General features: G+C 44.5%; 1 protein-coding gene and 1 pseudogene across 1 annotated transcript in view; both read left to right on the forward strand.

Moving 5' to 3' along the window:
- The window catches only part of ABCC2 (ATP binding cassette subfamily C member 2), a 60,389-nt gene that overhangs the window by 10,288 nt on the left and 27,859 nt on the right, over positions 1-22,242 (forward strand). Inside the window, exons 3-14 of the mRNA XM_021699979.2 lie at positions 4,358-4,483; positions 6,552-6,686; positions 6,901-7,008; positions 7,454-7,509; positions 8,641-8,875; positions 11,179-11,342; positions 12,166-12,343; positions 15,692-15,946; positions 17,385-17,450; positions 19,309-19,446; positions 19,996-20,142; positions 21,730-21,817. Coding sequence (XP_021555654.1) covers positions 4,358-4,483; positions 6,552-6,686; positions 6,901-7,008; positions 7,454-7,509; positions 8,641-8,875; positions 11,179-11,342; positions 12,166-12,343; positions 15,692-15,946; positions 17,385-17,450; positions 19,309-19,446; positions 19,996-20,142; positions 21,730-21,817 — 1,696 coding nt within the window. The remainder of the gene's footprint in view (positions 1-4,357; positions 4,484-6,551; positions 6,687-6,900; positions 7,009-7,453; positions 7,510-8,640; positions 8,876-11,178; positions 11,343-12,165; positions 12,344-15,691; positions 15,947-17,384; positions 17,451-19,308; positions 19,447-19,995; positions 20,143-21,729; positions 21,818-22,242) is intronic.
- On the forward strand, positions 4,836-5,514 carry LOC110589371 (annotated as a pseudogene).

Consider the following 22,242-nt stretch of genomic DNA (forward strand, 5'->3'; position numbering starts at 1 on the left):
ATGGCCAGTCACTATTCTTGCTGCACTTACGTAAATAGGCCAAGTTAAAACTGGGCTTGGTTTATAAACAACTTAGTCTTAACTTGGCTGCCTTTGAGGGTGATTTTTAGAGAGGAAAAAAAAATGTTTCAGTAACATATCTTTATGGCTATTAGATTCTAGTTCTGATTGTCTTGAATGTTTATTGTTTACCTATAAAACTAGCCTGGATTCTGAATTCTTCTGGTTTCCTTGTATATCTGGCTACTTATCTACCAGATTGCTTGCATACTATGGACTTGCCTTTGAAAGTCCACCTGCAGGACCGCCTCCTGAAATGACCCCATTCACTGTTTAATTGAACTGACCTAATCGACCCTGATGTGAAATATAGAATAAGATGCTACAACCACCCGTGAAAGTTCCAAAATAATGGCTCTATGAAGGGTGGGGGTTCAACTTACTACTAAGGAATATCTTTAATTGGATGCAAGGCTGTTTCATTCTTCAAATTCTGATCTATACCTATTTTCAGCAAGAAGAAGATAGGGTGGTTGTCACCCCATCTCTCCAGAATGAGGAATGATGAAAAGCAGGGGTGGTATTGGCTCATGGGGCCAAAACAGCTACTAGGTTATTGCTGAAATAAGATTTTCCATGTCTATTGCCCATAAAGCATTTGTCTCTTGAGCTTAGCATTGCTGATGTTCCCTCCTGTTGCATCAGGAAATAGCTTCCTGTCATGGGCTACCTCTTGGGTTGAAATTCACAGTCGCTTCAACTGTTGGGTCTGAGGAAAGGACCCCTTTAGCAGGCCTGGGGGATCTTGCATTGCTGTTTGTATTGCTGCTGTGACCTAGGAATGCAAGTCATCTCCTGCAATCTGGCTCTAGGGTCATAGTGAAGTATGCTGTGCAGGTATTGTGTGGGCCATAAAGATGTTGGGGATGGAATGTAGGAGTGTAGACAACACTGACTCTGTCTTTGGCCCTCCATTTGTTCTCCCCTCTGGCTACTGTAGATAACTAGTAGAGAGCCATTGGGTGCAGAGGTAGTACCACTTTAGATAACTACCCTGTGACCTCACCAGCATGCCCCTCGCTTTATGAAAGCTGGAGATTAAGGACTGGGTGGCTGGGGAAAATGAGTGGGGGGAATTTGGGGTGGAAAATAGCTGCATAGTGCCCTTTGTTGTACATCCATCCACCTACCTGATTACCCCTGTCAGTAAGTTAACTGAATAATACTGTGTAAATGGTATAGAGTGGCTTGCATCGTTTTTCCATATGAAAGCACCTTCTCAGTCTGGAGGATACATTACCGACCCTCCTCCACCTTCTAATAGCTACATAATCATCACATGAGAATACCATAACTTATTTTAACAACTCTTGCAGCATTAATTCCTCCCAACAAACCTCTCCACCACTGTTTTGGGTTATTTTAGGTTTTATAAATACTTTACTACTAAAACTAAGACTCTGGTTAACATTCAGTGCATAAGTATTTGCTTGAAATTCAGAGTATTTCCTTAGAATGGCTTCCTAGGAGAATGACTATATCAAAGAATGTGAGCAGTTTAGGCTTTTGAAAAATTGGAAAATATTTATAATTTAGGAAGCTTTTTGCCGATTTATTTTCTCACCAAAAGTGTGTTAAAGTTTGTCTCTGCACCCTTGCCAGCACTGGGTCTAACCTATTTTTCTTTTATATGTAAAAATGACATCCTATTGTTTCACTTTGCATTTCTAGAAGTACTAATGCAATTGATGTTTAATTGGTTGAGCATATTTATGAATTGTCCACATCACTTGCTCATTTTTTAAAATGGGCATGTTACTGTATTTAACATTTTTTTTCATATACTTTTTTAAAATTTAAATTCAATTAATTGACATATAATGTATTATTGGTTTCAGAGGTAGAGGTCAGTGATTCATCAATCTTATATAATACTGAGTGCTCATTACATCAAGTGCCCTCCTTAAGATCTATCATCCAATTACCCCATCCCTCCACCTCCCTCCCCTCCAGCAACCCTCAGTTTGTTGCCTATGATTAAGAGTTTCTTATGGTTTTTCTCCCTCTCTGGTTTTATTTTTTTCCTCTCTTCCCATATGATCCTCTGTTTTGTTTCTTAAATTCCACATATGAGTGAGATCATATGATAATTGCCTTTCTCTGACTGACTTACTTCACTTAGCATAATACCCTCTAGTTCCATCCACATCATTGCAAATGGCAAGATTTTATATTTTTTTTGATGGCTGAGTAGTATTCCACTATAGTTAACTTTAATCTTTTGAATAAATCAGGATTACAACTCAAAATGTACAAAAGGTACATGGTATTCTAGTCACTCATTCTTGTCTGAATTAGCAACCATTGACACCAGTTCCTTGTATATACTTCCAGAGATAATCTATGTTTATAAAAATGCCTACTTTTCTTTACACAAATTTAGAGTCCTACGTTAGTGTCCGTGTCTTGAAGATCCCTCCATTTTTGCACCTAAAAATCTGCTTTCTAATGACTACTCGTGATGCAGTTATTTGGATGTACCATAACTTATGTGCCCTACGTAACAAATTTAGGTGGTTTTAACCTTCTGTCATCATAGGTAATGCTGCAGTAAACAACTTTTTTACCTGTGTCGGCAAGCATAAATTCCTACAAACGAAGTTATGGTGAAGAGTATATTAAACTTTTGTAAATGGTGAAAATTATCCTCCATAGAGTTTTTCCTCAGTCTCACCAACTTTTTATCAAACTTTTTGATATTTGCTAAGCAGTTAAGTGAAAAATGGTATATCATTATAATTTGAAAATGCACTAATTATCAGGTTAAGCATCTGTTCCTATGTTTAAAAGCCATGTTTTTTTTTTTTTCTTTAAATTTTCCATTCTATGCCTTTTGCACTGGATTGTTTTCATCTTGAAATGCTTTGTAGGAGTCCCTTATAATGTAAATTGTTCTTTTTGATATGGATATTTCTAATCAATATGTAAGAGTTTAATATATGGAAGCCTGTGGCAAGGCCTATTCTTTTTCCTTGGCCTAGGGAGCTGGTTAGTAGTCTCTTCACCTGTTCTCCTCAAGTCCTCCTTGACTGGGTGCTTTAGCTCCACCTTGCTCTATTTTATGCCCAATTTACCTAAAGGCAAACATATCTTACCACTTCAAAAGCTGTTATTTTTTTTCCAGAAAAAACCTCAGTGTCATGTAAGAAAGCACAATATAGATGTGCTTGAGAAACGCATTCTCTTTATCAACATGTCTTTGACTTTATGCCTTGCTAAATAACCACACTAGTCCTACTACAGATGCATTAATCTCCCTCACTGGTTGGTTTTCATTACAGGCAGCCCAGTATTTCTGCCTGAACCATTCTGGATGAATGAGACATGGGAATGAGTAGGGATAGATGGATGGGAGTTGAAGAGATGGGGTAAGGGAGATGGTCCTAAAGATCCTCATTTTGAGGCCTAAGATTCTGGTGGACCTCCTCACTGGAAGTAGTAATTTTTTATCCTGATGGGTGGAGGTGATGCTTTAGAATAATACAATGTGTAGCACGTCTTATGAACTCATAGGACAAATATTGATTGGCTTGGAGTCCTCCTAGGGTGACATAGTCATAATTGTTTGCAACATTAACTTCAAACGTTGTCTGGGGAAGAGGCTGGGAATAACCAAGGAAATGGGAATATGACCAAGGAAACTGGAAATCCCAATTGGGGTAAGGGGGCTCCCTTTTTCAATTTATTTTTATTAGTTACCTATTGTTGTATAACAAATTACTCCAAAACTTAGCAATTAAAAAAACCACATTTCGTACATTTTCCATGGATCAGAAATTTGGGAGCTGCTTCCCTGGGTTCTGCTTCAGGGTTTCTCATGGCCTTGCAGCTGATATGCTAGCAGAGACTAAGGTCATCTGAAGGCTTGACTGGAGCTACAGCATCTAATTCTAAGATGACTCACTCACATGGCTGTTGGCAAGAGGTCTCAGTTACTTACCAAGTGGATCTCTCCATAGAGCTACTGGAGCGTCCTCACGATGGCACTGATAGCTTTTCCTGAAGTGAGTGATCTGAGAAAGAGAATGGGGCAGGCATCTTGTTTTTTATGACCCTCTACCATATTCTATTCTTTAGAATTGAATCACTAAGTTAATGCTCGCACTCAAGGGGAGGGGTACCAAGATCTACTTTTTGAGGGGAGGAATATCAAAGAATTTGTGAACATAGTTTAAAACCATCACACTCAACATTCCTCAAAAACCTATCCTAGCATACATTGAACTTCATCTGTTATCAGGAACCATTCTATTCTAAAGCATGATATCCTCTTAACAGTGGTCTTTTTCCTTCTCAGGTGCTTGTCGGGTTTCTTCTTATTCTAGCAGCCATAGAGCTGGCCCTTGTACTCACAGAAGACTCTGGACAAGCCACGGTCCCTGCCATTAGATACACCAATCCAAGCCTTTACCTGGGCACATGGGTAAGTCCTACCTCCACTCCTGCCCTGTTTATCCTCTTCCCTCTTCCTATTCATAGTTATCTAGTTGAAATGTACTCTTTTGGAATAAAATTAAGTCAATTTCATCTACCTTTTTTGAGGGGCCTATGATGAGGCAAAACTTGGTTGTAATGGGGTTGAATCAAATTTTAGTTTTGTATATTCTTTTGAACACTAACTTATAGATCCTTCTTCCTAGTGTAAATACTAACTTTGATGCCTAAGATATGTATCTTATGCCCTCCTATCTTTCCACCTAATAATTATACATGAGTGAGTGGCAGGCCAGCCGAGGCAGAGACCCACGCTCTGGCAGGCCCAGGAGGTCAGTGCCATGACCCTGTGCCACTTCTGGAATGGTTCACCCTGGCCTACTTCCACTACTTCATCACCTACAAGCACTGTGGCCTGAGTGCAATGCCTTCTGGAAGTGCGTGCAGGCCAGGGTCACCTACCTCTTCATGCAGCTGTGCAAGATGCTATTCCTGGCCTTGTTTTTCCCCACCTGGGAAGGTGGCATCCCTGACTTCATTGAGGTGTCATCAAGGTCAACGTGGATGTGGCAGGCCTGTTAGGCCTAAACCTTGTCATGTCCTGGAATGTATGCAAGAGGGAATACAAGATCATGTTACTGCCCTAGGCTGGGCCATGGCCACGCTCATTATGTCCCACTGCATCCCATCTGAGTTGGAGCCCAGGGCATGGAGTTTGACTGGAAGGACATCCAGAAGAGCATGGACTCCAACATCAGTCTGGTCCATTACATCATCTCATCTGCCCAGGTCTGGATGATAACACGCTACCACCCATACCTCACTTTTCAGCCATCAGTACTCCTACTGATGTTCCTTAGCATCTGTGAGGCCTTTGTCATGGAGACCTTTGTCCATCTCTGTTCCCTGGGCAGCTGGACAGCACTCTATGGCCCTGTATGTCACCGTTGTCAACATGCAGTCCTAGACTTGGTGTCCCAAACATTCACACACCCTTTCCCTGCCTCCAGGCTTCAGTGAAGTAAACAGTATTTGGAAAGTAAAAATAAATATACATATACACACATGAAAGCCAAGTTTCTTGATGTAAAATAATTTTCTAAATGCTGTAAATATTATTCTTAAATTGACTAATGACTCATCAATGGATCCCTGAGTCTAGAGTTGTTTGTATAAACTCGATAACAGAAGCTGCTATCTCTCCTGCAGGCTTGGTTTTTGGGGAGGCCTGCACAGTGTTTTAAAAACAACTGAATTAAAAATAAATAAATAAATAAAAACAACTGAATTAGTTGCTACCATTTTAAAAGAGGAGGATGCCACATAAGTATTTGGATTATCTAAATATTCTTGAAAAATCAGAATGCCTGGTATCTATGGGCCTATATCCCCATAGGGCAATGGTCAGCCATTGTGTGTGCATCTCTTCCCAATGCTGTGTTTAGTGACTGTGTTGGGGCTTGAAATCTACCACGGTAGTAATATCTATAGCACAGAAATGAACAAATGCTACTAATCATGGCTTTGTTTTCAGAATGTTAGTTTACAAACTCAGCACTGAGTCTAGGAAACGAACACTTATTATATTTAAGTGAGATGTTACAAGGCAAGCTTTTTTTTTTATTGCTTAGTTTGATATTATTAGAAAATCACATAGACAAGTTGCACCTGTCCAGCAGAAACTGCCTCCCAGGTGGACTACTGCAGCACCTGAAATTAACTTCCTTGGGTCTTGAAAAGACTTTTCTGTCTCCCAAAGTAACTCCATAAATGCAGAATGTGACCCTCTGTCTTCTTGGCTAACTCCCCACCCAAGTGTGATGGGGAGATGGGGTGGGGAAGGGATTCCCAGGAAGAGCACGGATGCCCTAAAAGAAGAGGTTGGATTGTATCAGGGAGGAAGTCTACAACTTGGCATTTGTGTGCTTTCTGCTTGGCCAGATTAGTTCTAACAATCTCCTCCTCTAACCCACCATTCTTTCCCTGTCTCTCTGGCCTCTTTCTTGCCTCTCATCCTTGGTGACAGTATTTTTCAAAACTTGTGAATTTCTCTCCAGCTCCTGGTTTTGCTGATCCAACATAGCAGGCGATGGTGCATGCAGAAGGATTCTTGGTTCCTGTCCCTATTCTGGATTCTCTCAATACTCTGTGGCATTTTCCAATTACAGACTCTGATCCGGACACTCTTAAAGGTAAGGAGGAAAGAGAGGGTGACTTGAGAAGGTAGTGGTGATCAACTTCTAAAAGTGAATGGCATAGAGTCAGTTGAACTCTGGGATAGAATTTGTTTAGGGGATTTGATGATAGGCTTCAATCACAAGCATTGACCTATGTGGGCCATTTAGACTTAATTTGGAAAAAGGCTCATTTTCTTTGTTTTTTTGTTGTTGTTTTTCCTCCCCATAGGGCAGCAATTCTAACCTGGCCTATTCCTGCTTGTTCTTCATCTGCTATGCACTGCAGATCCTGATCCTGATCCTTTCAGCATTTTCAGAAAAAGATGCCTCATCAACTGTGAGACTCTAAATATGCCCATCTCATGTATTATTTCATTGGATGGTATTTTGACACATGTAACTTTGAGATGCCTAGGCCTCATGGGGGTCCCACTAGCCCAGAATATAGCCGTGTGGACCATTTATGGCTTAAGGAAACCAAAAGTGGCTAGCGTACAGAAATACTCTTTTATGAGTATGGAAATACTTTTACATTGACCTGCCAATCTTCAGCCTGGACAATTCATTCACCTATCTATGCCAGAAAATCTTATTTTTCCTGGTGACTTTAGGGTCACCAGATAAACCTATGTCGTTCAGTCTACTTCAGTCTTATGTCTACTTTTTAGCAAAGCATACCTAGAAAAAGTCAGTTTCCAATTTTAGAGTCCACAAAGTTCCTGTTTCAAGCTGATTTACTTTTTGATTTTGTGTGTGTGTGTGTGTGTATGTGTGTCTTGCAGAATCCATCATTCACAGCCTCATTTCTGAGTAGCATTACATTTAGTTGGTATGACAGGTAAGAAATGCCTGGAGTGTGGGTTGTCCCTATCCCTACCCCCTCATTCTTCTGAAAGTGATGGAATTATTAATTTTAAAAATGCTTCCCAAGGCCTCCATTTCTCCTCTACTTGGAGTCTGAGAATGTTGACTTAATAGATCTATTTATTTCAGACTGAGATGTGGAGGAGAGGATGGAGGGGGCTTTGCTCTTGGTGGCCTGGGGATTCCATGGGGAAAAGGAAGGATGTTAGGAAAAAGGCAGAAGGATAAGAAGAGGGACGTTTGGGGGTAGGCAGTGTGTCACAATTTGAAGGGTAAGAGATGCACCAGCTGGCCTGGGCTACCAAAGGATCTGCAGCAAGCTCTCTTGGCCTTTGTAGTTCTATGGATCCCTTGGCAGCTGGTACTGCCTGTGAACCCCTTCTCAGATAATGACTTCAGCACATAAAGAAAAAGACACAGGTTACAAAGGAAACCAAATATATTGAAATAAAATCACTTAAATAAAAAAAACAAAAACAAATTTGTGATGTAACCCAAGCGCTTCTTTACAAACATGTTAAATGACGAGATCTAGTGAAGGAGCGATAGGGCTAATAATGACCACAATCTCAAAGTAGCCCTGAGTGTACATGTACCATGAAAACACTGCGGGGTCCCCTGGTGTCAGAGGAACGTGCAGTCCTGTTTCCAGCTGTCTGGTTGCCTCCATTCATGTTCTAAGGAAAGGCTAGATTTCAGTTAGAAGCTGGTGAAAATAAAGATGTAATTTATTTTGTATCCATGTTCTCAAACACCAGGTTGGTGGGCCCTGATCTAGAGAGAGAGCATAGAGGAGGCCTCCAGGGCTGCTCAGTTCCTTAAGGGCATCGTGAAGGCCCCTCAGGGAGATGCTGATGCAGAGAGGCAGCCAGTGTTCGAGGAGGAAGGGGCAGGAGGACGTGATGCTCTTTTGGCTTTTAATTCAGTCGCACTGCTCCTCTTGCCCTTCTCATCTTATTCCACATTCCATCACCTCTCCCATCCGTTTGTCCCTCCATCTCTGAACTGAGGCGGGGAGGGGGGGGCAGGTTTTGACAGAAGCAGCAAGGGGACTGCCCCTGACCCAGCCTGTAGGGTCTCAGCCTGTGGATCGCTCTGGTTCCAGCATCATTATGAAAGGCTACAAGCAACCTCTGACACTTGAAGATGTCTGGGATGTTGATGAAGAGATTAAAACCAAGGCACTGGTCAGCACGTTTGAAAAACATATGGTAGGAGACCTGCAGAAGGCCAGGAAGGCGCTCCAGGGACAGCAGCGGAGGAAGGCCTGGAGGGACTCTGGAGATGGGCTGCATGGCTTGAACAAGAATCAGAGTCAAAGCCAAGATATCATTGTCCTGGTAACATTCCCATGAGTGTCTGTGTGAATGTGCTCTAGGTTTCAGGCATGAGGATATCCGTGTCCTAGTGATTCTGTCCTTATATTTTGATAGCCCTGTATACACTGCAGTGCATTTTATGTTATTTGTAGTAGTTATAATACTAATAATACCTTAGTGATGGATACATTTGGGTAGAATGTGCTATTCTCTCTCTTTTGGGGTATATTTGAAATTTTCCATATCTTTAAAAATAGAAAAATAGGGGGCACCTGGGTGGCTCAGTCCATTGAGCATCTGCCTTCGGCTCGGGTCATGATCCCGGGGTCCCGGGATCGAGCCCCGCATCGGGCTCCCTGCTCAGCGGGGAGCCTGCTTCTCCCTCTTCCTCTGCCTCTCTTTCTCTCTCTGTCAAATAATCTGAAAAAAAAAAAAGAAAAATAGTATCTTAGCATTACCAGAAGTTGCACTTTGGTGGGCTTTAGCACTAGCAGCTAATTCACTTATTTATTCACTCAAAAGTATTAAGTACCAAGTGTCAGACTATTCTGGGCGCTGGGTACAAGGAATAGCCTGAAAGAGTCCTCTTTAGAGAGCTGGAAAATAATAAACCAATACAGGTTACTCTCTGAGAGTAATACATGTTATTAAGAATGTATAAAACATGTTAATGTCTTTGCAGTGAAGTGCCTTTAGGGTCGTAGGAGAGACTTCTCAGAGGAGGTGTCATTTGAGCAGAGACCCAAAGTCTGAGAAGAGCCCACCTGGGGGACCATCAGAAGGCGGTGTAGAGGCGCCTGGGTGGCTCAGTCGTTAAGCGTCGCCTTCCGCTCAGCTCATGATCCCAGGGTCCTGGGATCGAGCCCCGCATCGGGCTCCCTGCTCCGCGGGAAGCCTGCTTCTCCCTCTCCCCCTGCTTGTGTTCCTGCTCTCGCTATCTCTCTCTCTCTGTCAAATAAATAAATAAAATCTTAAAAAAAAAAAAGAAGGCAGTGTAATCCCGTCCCAAGGGAGCAGTGGTGTGAGGCTAAGGGAACACAGTTTGTTCAGAGAACTGCAAGAAGGTCCTGGGGCATGGACAGAGAGGCTGAGTAGGGGGTGCTCAGGGCAGTGGATAGGGACCGTGCTGTGTAGACCCTTGTGGACCATGGTAAGGAGTCTGGGTTTTATTTTACGAAGGATGGGAAGCCAGTGGAAGGTTTTGAACAGAAGAGTAATGGGATCAGATTTGTACTTTTAAAAGCATATTTGGGCTGCCGCCAGGAGGACAGATGGTTGGGGTGCAAGAGTAGAAGCTGGGGGGCAGGCTGGGGCAGTTGCCCGGGCAAGAGAGACTGATCAGATGGGGTCTCAGTGACAAAGTTACAAGAGGATGTCACTGGTAGAAAAGCCTGGAAACTAAGGCTGAGAAGCTGAATTGGGGGCCTGATGGGCCCCTGGAGAATGTAATGAAGAGGCCAGATCACAGGAAGAGGAAGAGGCTGGTGAGGGAGCGGGACTGCCCCAGTACTGGATGCTCAGATGGGACAGTGGAAGTTGTGCCCTCACAAAGTACCGCTAGCGGCAGGGCTTAAAACAAATGTGCTGTTTCACAGGTAGGAAGCCAGAAGCCCCAAATCAAAGTATCAGCAGGGCCATGCTCCTTCCAAAACCTGGAGGGCAGAAACCTTCCTTGCTTCTCTTACCTTCTAGTTGGGCTGTTCTTTGGCTTGTGGAGGCATCGCTCCAATCTCTGGCCATCTTCTCTCTGGCTCTGAGGCTCTTCTCTTATAAAGACACCAGTCCTATTGGACTAGGGCCCACCCTAAGGACCTCAGCTTGATTACATCTGCAGAGACCATATTTCCAAATAAAGGCACATTCTGAGGTACTGGGGGTAAGGGTTTCAGCATCTTTTGGGGGGACATAATTCAACCCATAACATCCCACAACAACCACAAGCAGAAACAAACAAAAAGGCTCTGAGTATCAAAAATACGTATCCTCATGTCCATGCCTTTCAGTCTCTGGGATTACCCTGCAGGTCCCCTACTTAGGGTCTATTCTTTGTTTTGTTTTGTTTTGTTTTGTTTTTATGTGGTATTCTCACCAGCTTAGTTGTCTGGTTTTCTCACCCAAAATAGATTAGGAGTATCAGGATGGGGGAAAGGAACCAGTGATGGCAGCTGAAAGGGTGGGTGGTGACCAGGCAGTGAGAAGACCAAAATCTGTACAAAGAAAGCAACAGGACTCAGGGGCTTAACACTCTGGAGCCGAGCAGTGCAAGACAAAGTTTTACACCACATGGCTCTGTAAGCACTGTTGGTGTTTGGTTTTATACCTAGGAAGAAGTTAAAAAGAAAAAAAAGAAGTCTGGGACCACAAAAGACTTTCCCAAGTCCTGGTTGGTCAAGACTCTCTTCAAGACTTTCTACATCATGCTCTTGAAATCATTCCTCCTGAAGCTGGTGCATGACCTCCTCCTGTTTCTGAGTCCTCAGCTGCTGAAGTGAGTCCTGGGCCTTGGCTCTCCCTGCAGGGCCTCCTCTGCCACTCTCCTCCTTGCTGGCCCCTTGGATATGCAGGCAGGAGCTTATTATTAAATTCCCATTGTTTAAAATGCTGATAATATTCTTCCACCTTATCGTGTGTTCATGAAAAGCACAAGGCAATTTTCAGGATCTAAAATGCTAGGTCTTCCCTTGTTTCTACATCCCTTCCCTCCCAGGAAGCCAGATACTTGTTAGGAGCTCTTGTTAAACAGAACTGATATGGGAGGAGCCATGCCCAAGAGGCGGGCAGCACAACGCAAGAGAGCCTTGTACCTGGTGTCTGTAACCCCATCTCTACAGCCGCAGCCTTCGGTGGGAGGTTCAGCTTAATCATAACAAGACTTCACAGTCTGCTGGAATCTCTGGGATGAATTCTCCTCTATGGGAAGTTCTAACTTGCATTGGATACATGTCTTAATTACTTTTCAGGCTTGATTTGTCCAAGAACATATCCACTTCTCCCACACAACTTCTTTTACCAGGGGGCGGGGGAAGGCAGGGCCAAAGCCTTGCAGCAGCATGTGTGAGGAGCATTTCATTCATTATCCTGCTCACAGCCATGGGTCATCAACTCGAACCTTTTGCTGCTTGCTGCTAGCCCTGTAAGCAAAAGCAAGAGCACTGGCACATCTGTGGAGTTCAGGTCTTCCAACAGCTTTGGACAATTCTGGTCACTTTTGTTAACTACAGGGCAGGGGGAGGGTAGCCGGCTGTGCATGAAGAGTGTGAAGAGTCCTTGGAGACCTGATGGGCAGCAGTGACTTGGTTTTGTTTTGGCAGATTGCTGATCTCCTTCACAAATGACCGAGACACACATGTGTGGACTGCATATCTCTATTCAGTCCTCTTCTTTGTTGTGGCCCTCATCCAGTCTCTTTGCCTTCAGTGCTACTTTCAAATATGCTTCAAGCTGGGTGTCTCCGTACGGACAACCGTCATGGCGTCCATATATAGGAAGGTGAGTGGCTTGCGTCAGACCTCACTGAAGAAAATCCCCTTAAATGTGAGCATTTATTCCAAGACCGAGAAAAATTTGATGGAAATGATAACTGATCTTAACACTTGATTCTGACTAACCAGATAGCCTCCTTTGGATTTTTCTTTGCAAATTGTGGAAAAGTGGATTCACAGGCCTAGGGCATGTGTGTGTTCAGGGACGCAGGGGAGGATGTACTCCAGAGGAAACCCGGCAAGCTGGTCTCCGCCCTGGATCTGCCTTTCAGCCTTGAAGGCTTGCATACCTGTCCCTCTCTTCTTGCCTCTCTTGACAAAGTGAGAACACGTTGGAAAAGTATGTAAGATTAGAGTGCTCCCTTTGGCAGCACATGTACTAAAATTGGAAAGAATGCAAGATCAGAAACGAAGCTGACCCATGGCAAACTCTTAAAACCACCAACATTTAAACTGGATACTACATGAAACTGGGTTCGTAAGACTTGGTGCATCCATCTCGGTGACAATTTTGCCATAGACTAGAATGCTCTGTGGGCCAGGGCTCCATCTCCCCAGACCCACTTTTGCCTAGAGACTGCTTTTTCTAATCTTTAGCATCTGCCCACCCCTTCTCTGCCTGACTGCCTAACTCATTTTTTCACTTTGTAAACACATGCTCTCTGGTTACTGAGTTCTGCAGACTTGGGAACTTTCCCATTTCTATATGATGATTTTGCTAATCTTCCTCTGATGTTTGCTTTTAACATTTAACTTTCTCAGAGCCACTGTATTTTCCTTATGTCCTAGATTCAAGGTGAAATATCATTTTGTCCCTTGAAAATAGAATCAATCCTATCTCAATAAAAAATAAATAAAAAGAAATGAGAATAGAGGAGTTACCGTCAGTGACTACAAGCCTGAGGAAAAAATTCATACATGAGGAGCTAGGACTTTTTATAGAATAGAACATTAAACACCATTTGCGTTTTCTTCCTCTCTTTCTTGGACCATTAGAGTGTTCCATCATAGTGCTTTCTCTCTTATGGTTCCTGGTTTTCTCCTTTGCATTTGTCTGTTAAAACTAATGTGTCATTGTCTTCCCTGAGCAGATGTTGACTCGTCCAGAGACCCAGACAGGTAGTCCAAAATGTCTTTAGATCAGAAGTCTGGTCCAGTCTTTTGAACTCCTGAGTAGCCTCACACTGGAATTTGTCTCTCCCCACCACCGCCGCCGCCCCCCCCCCCCGCCGCCGCCACTGGTTTTTAATCCCCTTATTTCTTTTGGAGATACTGGATTTCTACTTGTTTGCAGGATACAGGGTCCCTAACTAGGCTATATCAGCCATTTCTGTGAATGTACACTTTTACAGTTGTGGTGATTCATCCCCACTATTTTTGATTCTTAATATATGCCAAGTTTTACAACTGTTACAATCCATAAAGAATTTGTAAAATGGAACCCTATTAGACTTTCATTCAAATAAATATCGCTACTAAGAATTGAAAATTGATTTCCTATGTTTAGACAATGCTTCATTTATGAAATGTTATGAAACATTTTTTTATATCGATTATCAATTCATGGCCCTGTGAAGTAACTGCGTTCTCCCTATTTTACAGAGAAGTAAGGCTTAGGTCATTTCAATACCTACAATCACATAGCCAGGTCTTGCCCTCAGATAAGGGCTCCTGGCACTAAATTAATGTCCTTTCTACTGTATTGAGATTTTTTTTTAAGATTTTATTTATTTATTTGAGAGAGAGAATGAGAGAGAGCAAGCACATGAGAGGGGGGAGGGTCAGAGGGAGAAGCAGACTCCCCGCCGAGCAGGGAGCCCGATGCGGGACTCGATCCAGGGACTCCAGGATCATGACCTGAGCCGAAGGCAGTCGCCCAACCAACTGAGCCACCCAGGCGCCCTGTATTGAGATTTTTATTGAGAATAGAAAAATGATGACCTTGAAGGGTAATTAATTTTTTTGGCTTTTTAGTTTGTTTTGGGGAAGGGGGTGTTTTTGCTCTCCCATACCAAAAGGGAGACATAGCAGTGGACTGATGTCTCTAAAACCTAGTGGCCTAACATTTCGGGGAATTTCCCTCATTTTACCGTATAACCAAGAATCCTGTTATGTTCCAAAGAAGCATGTCTTGGTGGATTAAGATGACAGTAGAGCTTCTAGGAAGAGGATGGAGGTGGATCCCTAGGACCACCCCTAGTCCGCACACTATCTTTTGTGGGAATTAGAAGGTTCTCCTTCTTCCAGGAAGATGTAGCCCATGCCAGGTGGTGGTTTGGTGAGCATGGTGTGAACTGGTTTCAGTGCCCCGGCCCTAAGTCCCTTGGCTGGGTGCATTTGTGCAAGGCACTGTTGTAAGTGACAGACCTGTGGAGATCAGTCTTTTGATCTAACATGAAAGCAGGAGCCCATGCTATATGATTCAGCATCTAGATATTGCCTGCAAATTCCTGACAATAAACAAATTGTTTTGCTTCAAATGTGTGAACCTGCAGCTCTCCTCTTCATTCTGAGATCTCTGTCCTTCTTGGAAATGGTTGCAGCTTCCTCATAAGAACATGACTCCAAATAACACTGCCATACCCAAAGTCTGAAGGGCCAGAATCAATACATGATTTCTCCCTTCCTGTCATCCTTCAGTATCTGATGCCCTACTGTGTGCCATGTGATACAGTAGTGAAATGAACAGATGTAGCCCTTGTCCCCACAGAGTTTACATCTGGTGGAGTAGAAAAATGAAACAATTACAGTTCAGTGTGATGAATGCAATGACCAAGGTAAGCCCAGAATGTTCTGGGAGTACACAGGAGGTCCTGGCATCTAACCCAAACTTGGGAGTCCGGGGAAGTCTTCTCTGAATAAATTCCATCTAAACTGACACTAAAGAATAGGAATTTTCTGGGGGTGCCTAGGTGGCTCAGTCATTAAGCGTCTGCCTTCGGCTCAGGTCATGATCCCAGGGTCCTGGGATCGAGCCCCGCGTCGGGCTCCCTGCTCAGCGGGAAGCCTGCTTCTCCCTCTCCCACTCCCCCTGCTTGTGTTCCCTCTCTCTCTGTGTCTCTGTCAAATAAATAAAATCTTAAAAAAAAAAAATAGGAATTTTCTGAGCAAAGAAATGTGTGTGTTGGAGAGGGGGTGGCAAGGGGTTCAAGGAAGTGGGAATAACCTGAAAAAGTAGTCAAGAACGAGAGAATGCTGTGTGTAAGATTTGGAGGCAAGAAGGCAGAGCCCCTGGGAAAAGTTGTGTCCATATGGAGACCATCCTTCTATTGTGTTCTCACTTCCCGAGTTTCCTTTTTACTCCCCATTTTCGTTGGCCTTGTCCATAAATCCCAATTCCAATCTTTATCTATAGGCGCTGACCCTATCCAACCAGGCCAGGAAGCAGTACACCATTGGAGAAACAGTGAACCTGATGTCTGTGGATGCCCAGAAGCTCATGGATGTGACTAGCTACTTTCATCTGCTGTGGTCAGATGTTCTGCAGATTACTTTATCTATCTACTTCCTATGGGCAGAGCTGGGACCCTCCATCTTGGCAGGTGTTGGGGTGATGGTACTCCTAATTCCAGTTAATGTGATACTTGCTGCCAAGAGTAGAGCTATTCAGGTAAAGAAACCGAGTCACCCTGGGGATATACACACCTTCTTCAAAGTCTAAAGTCTTTGGCTTACTCTAATTCTTGGGCGTTTGGGCAGGCAAAGCTGATGGAAGATGTTCCACTATCCCACACGAACATGGCCTACTCCATCTTCCCTTTTCATCTTTTGGCCACTCTTCAGGTTTATATACTCCATCTTTATTCATATGAGAGGGCAGAGCCTAATTAGAGAGGGGAGAGCTGGGCGCCTGGGTGGCTCAGTTGGTTAAGCGACTGCCTTCGGCTCAGGTCATGATCCTGGAGTCCCGGGATCGAGTCCCGCATCGGGCTCCCTGCTCAGCGGGGAGTCTGCTTCTCCCTCTGACCCTCCTCCCTCTCATGCTCTCTGTCTCTCATTCTCTCTGTCTCAAATAAATAAATAAAATCTTTAAAAAAAAAAAAGAGAGAGGGGAGAGCTGCCCAGGGACCCTGCACATAACTCTTGTACCCTGCTCTGCTGGGCGTCTTTAAAAAACAAAAACAAATTTAAGGAATGTCTACACCCAACGTGGGGCTCAAACCCACAACCCTGAGTTCAAGAGTTGCACGCTTCACTGACTGAGGCAGCTGGGTACCCCAGGGCTGTTCTTAGAGTTCTGGTGATTGGCCCTGTTTCGCCATCATAGCAGTACAAAGCAATCATACAGAGCAGATGCATGAGTTACCCAAACTTGAAGCCTAAATCCTGAAGCCTAAATCCTGGCAATCGGCCCGGCTACTACGGGGGCAGGGCTCCCTGTGGACAGTCCTCTGATCCGCCAGAAATCGTGGGGTGGGTGGGAGGGCTTGATGGTGTACGTGATATGGTCACTCATTCACTCTGCATTCCTTTAGTTACAAATAATTCTTTTTAAAAGGTTTATTGTGCGTATTATTCTGGGAATATGGCAGCAAACTAGAGGATGCTTTTGCTCTTGTGGAGCTTACATTCTCCGTGGGGTGGGGAGTCAAGCCGTCAACAGAAGTACACAAGGAAACTATCGGGTCATGATAAGCACTATGGAGAAAATGAAATAGGGTGATAGGACAGCACGTGAGTGGGTGGTGGTTTTAGATTACAGGGTCAGGGAAGCCTTGTGAGGAGGGTACCTTTGAGCTCAACTCCGAGTAGCAGGAGCCAGACTATGAAGGAGCGAGCCTCGGGAAGTACTCCCTGGGAAGAGGCCAAGCCAGGCCAAGCCTGTGGGCGTGGAAATGAACTTGGCACGTTTTAAGGATCAGAACGAAGACGGGGTTGACAGGAGCAGCCTGGGCAAAGAGGAGGGTGGGGGAGAGACGCATCCCATCACTCGGCACCTCAAGTTCCTACCAAGTGACATCCACAGTGCCGCCAGCACGACCTGGCATTTGTGCCAAATCTGGACCCTCTCACAAGGAAGTGTGTTTTGTTTTACTTTTTCCTGGCAGGTAAAAAATATGAAGAACAAAGACAAACGGTTAAAGATCATGAATGAAATTCTCAGTGGGATAAAGGTGAGAAGCCCGGCGGGAGGATGGCCCTCCGTGTAAAATGGCAGCAGCAGTGGGTTCGCGTTGCAGGACCCCCCCCCACTCATCTGCCCACAAGTATCCAGGTCTCCGGCTTCTCCTCCTAGCTGTTTCAGGCCCTCTTTCGAATCTTGATTTCTGTATTATTTACCTTCAATGGTTTGTTTTGTTTTTATGTTTTACTGTAGAAATTGTCAAACGCACACAGAAGTAGAGAGAATGATCTGACTAACCCCATGGACTTCTCACCCATGTCTAACAATTATCAGCATGATCTAACTTGTTTCATCTGTGTACCCTCTTCATGCTCTGCTAGGTGATACTTAGAGCAGATCCCAGATATCTTGTCATTTCATTCATAAATGCATTGTATGTGTTTCTAAAAGACTTTATTTTTTAACATAACCACAATACCATTATCACACCTAAAAAAAAAATTAGTCATTTTTTGGTACCATTAAATTTTCCTAATTGCCTCCTATGTCATTTGTTTGCTATGAGTTCATTGGAATAAGGATCCAAAAAATGTCCACACGTGGCATATGATAGTGCTTTTAATCTACAATAGACTCCCTTTGTTGATGTTTTTTTTTTTTTAATTTTAATCTTTTTTTGTCCTATTGGAGAAACAAGGTTGTCTTATTTCCTGTATTTCTTACAAATTAGTGATCAGATCTAGAGGCTTGATTAGATAAGTTTTTTGTTGGTTTTGTTTGTTCAGTGGGGCTAGGGAGGAAGGATACTTTCAGGTGGTACTCTGCAGGGGGTCCAGGTGTGGTCAGCCTGAGTGACCCCTTATTAGGCTTCCTGCCATTCTTTCACCTAGAGCGGTCATTTATGGCCCTGGGCAGCACATTTTGACCCCCTGGGAAGTTTGTAAAACCCACTGAGGCTTGGGCCCTAATTCAAACCATTTAAATTAGACTCTCTGGGGTTGAGGCCTAGGCATATATATATTTCTAAAGCTCCCCAAGAGATTCTAATATGCAGCCAAGGTTGAAAACGGTCATGAAAAAGTTGGTTGCCCTAAAATAAAGTCTGTACAGGATAGGCAAGATAAATGCTTACTTCTTTCCCTCCATTGGCCAGCTTTCAAAATAGTGCATTTCCTCCTGCAAAGGTCACCAAGAAGTTACTTTTTAATATTTGTGTTGTTTTGAATTTAAGGATTTAAGCATTACCCTAAACTTTTTGAAAATGAAACAGAGGCCTCTTTTTTATTATTATGTTTGACATATAATACATCATTAGTTTTTGATGTAGTCTTCAACCGTCCATTGTTGCATATAATACCCAGTGCTCATCTCACACGTGTTGTGATGCAGAGGCCTCTTTTAACTCCCTGATCTTTCTCTGATGTGCCTTTCTGCTAAATGTAGTAAAATGAAAAGCTAGCCCTGGCTTGGAGTCTCAGCTCTAACACTTGCTAGCTTGGTAACTTTGAGCAAGTTAACTAGCTTCTTCGGCCTGTTTCCTTATCACTAAAATTGATACAATAATTCTACAAAAGTAGGGGACTTTCCCTGGTTTGCCCAGAACTTTCTGGGCTTAGCACTCTGAGAGCCCCATGTCCTGAGCAACTCCTTAGACCCACGCAAACTGGGACAATTGATCACACTAAGGTTGTTACAAGGATTGAGTAAGATAATGTGTATACACCGTTTGTGTACATAGCAGGTTGTCAACAAATGCAACCTACCTTTCTATAATCATACTTTATAATCTGGATTTCTACCCTCCGTCCCCCAGTTTGGAGAACATAGCCTAAAATCTGGGTGGATGAGACCTCCCTGGTGTCCTTGTGGGACAACAGTGTGAGCTGTGCTGTTTTCTATCCTATTAGATCCTGAAATATTTTGCTTGGGAACCTTCATTCAAAAACCAAGTTCACGAACTTCGGAAGAAAGAACTCAAGAACCTGCTGACTTTTGGGCAGATGCAGTCTGTAATCGTGTTTCTCTTATACTTAACTCCAGTCCTGGTGAGTAACAGGAATCAATGGGTCGGGTGGGCTTCCTGAAGAGGAAGGTCTGTTCTTGATAGACTGACTGCCCAGTGCCTGTAGGCCTAACCCTGAGATCCAGGGAGCTCTGCCCCCTCCTCGACTTCCTGAAGCTGCTATTCCTACCTTATGCCCCCAGCTCTAGTTTCACCCTGGTGTACAGTTTGGTGGCCTGGCAGCCCAGAGCAAGTCTCCAGGATAGTCCACATGAATGTGGTATCCAGCAAAGGTTTGCAGAGGAGAGTATCTTCTCTTCTTGAGGAGGCTGTGTGGGTCTAGAGCGGGCAGGAACACCAAAATAGGAGCTGGGAGACCCGAACTATGGTCCCAGCAATACTGTTAATCGACCTTGTGACCCCAGGCAAGATATTTTCTCTTCTCTGGGCTCAGTTTTCTCATCTGTAACACAAGAAGGTTGGGATAATCGTCCCTAAGGCTCCTTCAACTCTGATATACTTTGTTCCTGAGAAAGCATAAGGCTGCTTGAACCTGTTTAGGAACGAATTCCTCATGACCTTGCTTTTCCAGGTGTCTGTGATCACATTTTCAGTTTATGCTCTGGTGGATAGCAATAATGTTTTGGATGCAGAAAAGGCCTTCACCTCCATCACCCTCTTCAATATCCTGCGCTTTCCCCTGAGCATGTTTCCCATGGTAATCTCCTCCATTCTCCAGGTGGGTAGGATCTCTCACTGCTAACTGATTATCTCTGGTTAAAAGCCTTGCATTCCAAAATGACTGGCCTATCATAGCTCACTTCTAGCTTCTGTGGGTGAACTTTCAATTAGAGAGATGTTTGGTCTCTGGAGACCAAGTCTGATCTTATTAAAATCACAAGCTGTCTGAGCCCTAGTTTATCTGGGTATAAAATGGGGATAATCATACCAATCTCCTCTACCTCACAGGGAGACAACAGCTGTGAAAGCATTTAGTGAGAGGATGATGACAAGCCCTGATACCTGGAACATTCCTAAGCCATTTTCCCAGCCCAGTTTCCCCCACATTTATCCAAGGCTTTGGGGTATTTATACAGCATTCAGGAAATATGGCACGAAGGGGAAGAAAATATTCTCTCTGCGTGAAGCCATGTGGTGGTAAAACCGAATGCAGTTTTGAGCTTCGAGCTGTCAGAAACTGAGTTTGGAGTTCAGGAGGCCTCGGATGGGGTCCTGAAAAATGAGCACAGTCGGTGAGATGGACCAGGTACCAGACCTCAGGAGGATGTTCACGGGGCAGGTGGTAGACCAGAGTGAGGGGGCCAGGAAGATGGAGTGTGGCGATGTGCATCGACCCCAGGGCTGGCTGCCTTCAGACCGCTCAGGCCGTAAGAATGATGAGTTTAAGACCTCCCTGTCCTGGAGGGTGTTAAGAAAGGCCTACCAGTTTGGCTGATGAAGAAACAACCGGCTCATTTTAGATTCAGATAGTTTCTCACGTAGATCGCAAAAGCAAGATCAGCAGAGGTGTCCGCTCCCCGCATTCCCTGTCTCACAGCTTGACCCTGACACGAAAGGGGCCAGCTGACCACGCACCATGGGCAGTGGGGCGCTCCTGTCTGAGGCGCTGACCCACGCAGCAGCTGTGCTCAGAGGAGGCGGCAGGGCAGAGAGTCCGCGACTTCACTAGAACCCAGGTGCAATGAGAAACCGTCTCCTGGCAGGCTCCCTGGGGATAGGGAGGCAAGTGAGAAATGTCCTCCTGGGAATCCTCCCAAGTTCTCCTGTTTCGGGAGACCACAGGGTGTTCTGCCAATGCTTAGGTCAGCTGCAGTTTAAACCTGGCCCGTGTGGACATTTGTAAGGTCACTGTGGTGCCATGGCCAATTCCTCTATAAAGGGTCCCAGTCGTGGCTCGGTTAGGACCCCGGATGAGCCCAAGGCATGGACTCAGTCATTTACAGAAGAGCACCCCAGGGGCCCAGTTATCAAAACCAGACAGAAGTTAGGCTTTTGTCTTAGAAGAAGGCAGAAGACAGTTTCTGGAACTGGGTCCAAAGACTGGAGAGATGGCAACAGAGTTGAGCCCCGAGTTTTCTAAAGGGCTGACACAGAACATCTTAATGGCCCTCTGTCCCCTGAGGCTGCGGGGTGGCTGAGTCGCTGGTGGGCGTCCAGAGGTGCTGGCTGTGAATCAGCTGTGGGCAGCCCGGCAAGTTGACGCTTGGCTTCCACATCCAGGGCCGATGACAAAGTCAAAATCCTCTCCCTGCTTGTGTTTGCCGATGGATATTTTACTCTTCGGCTCCTTTGCGTCCTGCTCTAGGCCAGCGTTTCCAGAGACCGGCTAGAACAGTACCTGGGAGGGGATGACTTGGACCCCTCCGCCATTTGCCGCCTTGACTGCAATTTTGGTAAGAGTTCTGAAGTTGCTCCCCAAGCTTCTTCACAGCGCTGGCACTTTGCTATTCAGGGGCTTAGTGGCAGCCAACTGATTGACAGGGAGAGCTAGAGGGTTTACCTTGAACCGACATTTGCATAAGCTTACTGTTTTTACTTAAATGATGTTTTCATTTAGAACAGCATGCTCAGCCAGATTGCTAAACAAAGCTGGGCCAGCTGGGGATAAGCAGGAAGTCCTACAAAAGATCTAGAAAGCAAAAGTCAGGATGGAGCCAAGCATGTGAATTGGGGAAGGTAGGCTGGAGGGAAGAACATACGCAGGTTCTGAAGATCTGAGGACTGGGGGCAGCCACAAACTGGACCGAGCTGTGTGTCTGGAGTCCAGGGAGTGGCCAGATTTCTATCTGGAGGTGGAATTTTTACTAGGACACTAGGC

This window comes from Neomonachus schauinslandi, chromosome 6 (assembly GCF_002201575.2).
Source record: "Neomonachus schauinslandi chromosome 6, ASM220157v2, whole genome shotgun sequence".
NCBI classification, from domain to species: domain Eukaryota; kingdom Metazoa; phylum Chordata; class Mammalia; order Carnivora; family Phocidae; genus Neomonachus; species Neomonachus schauinslandi.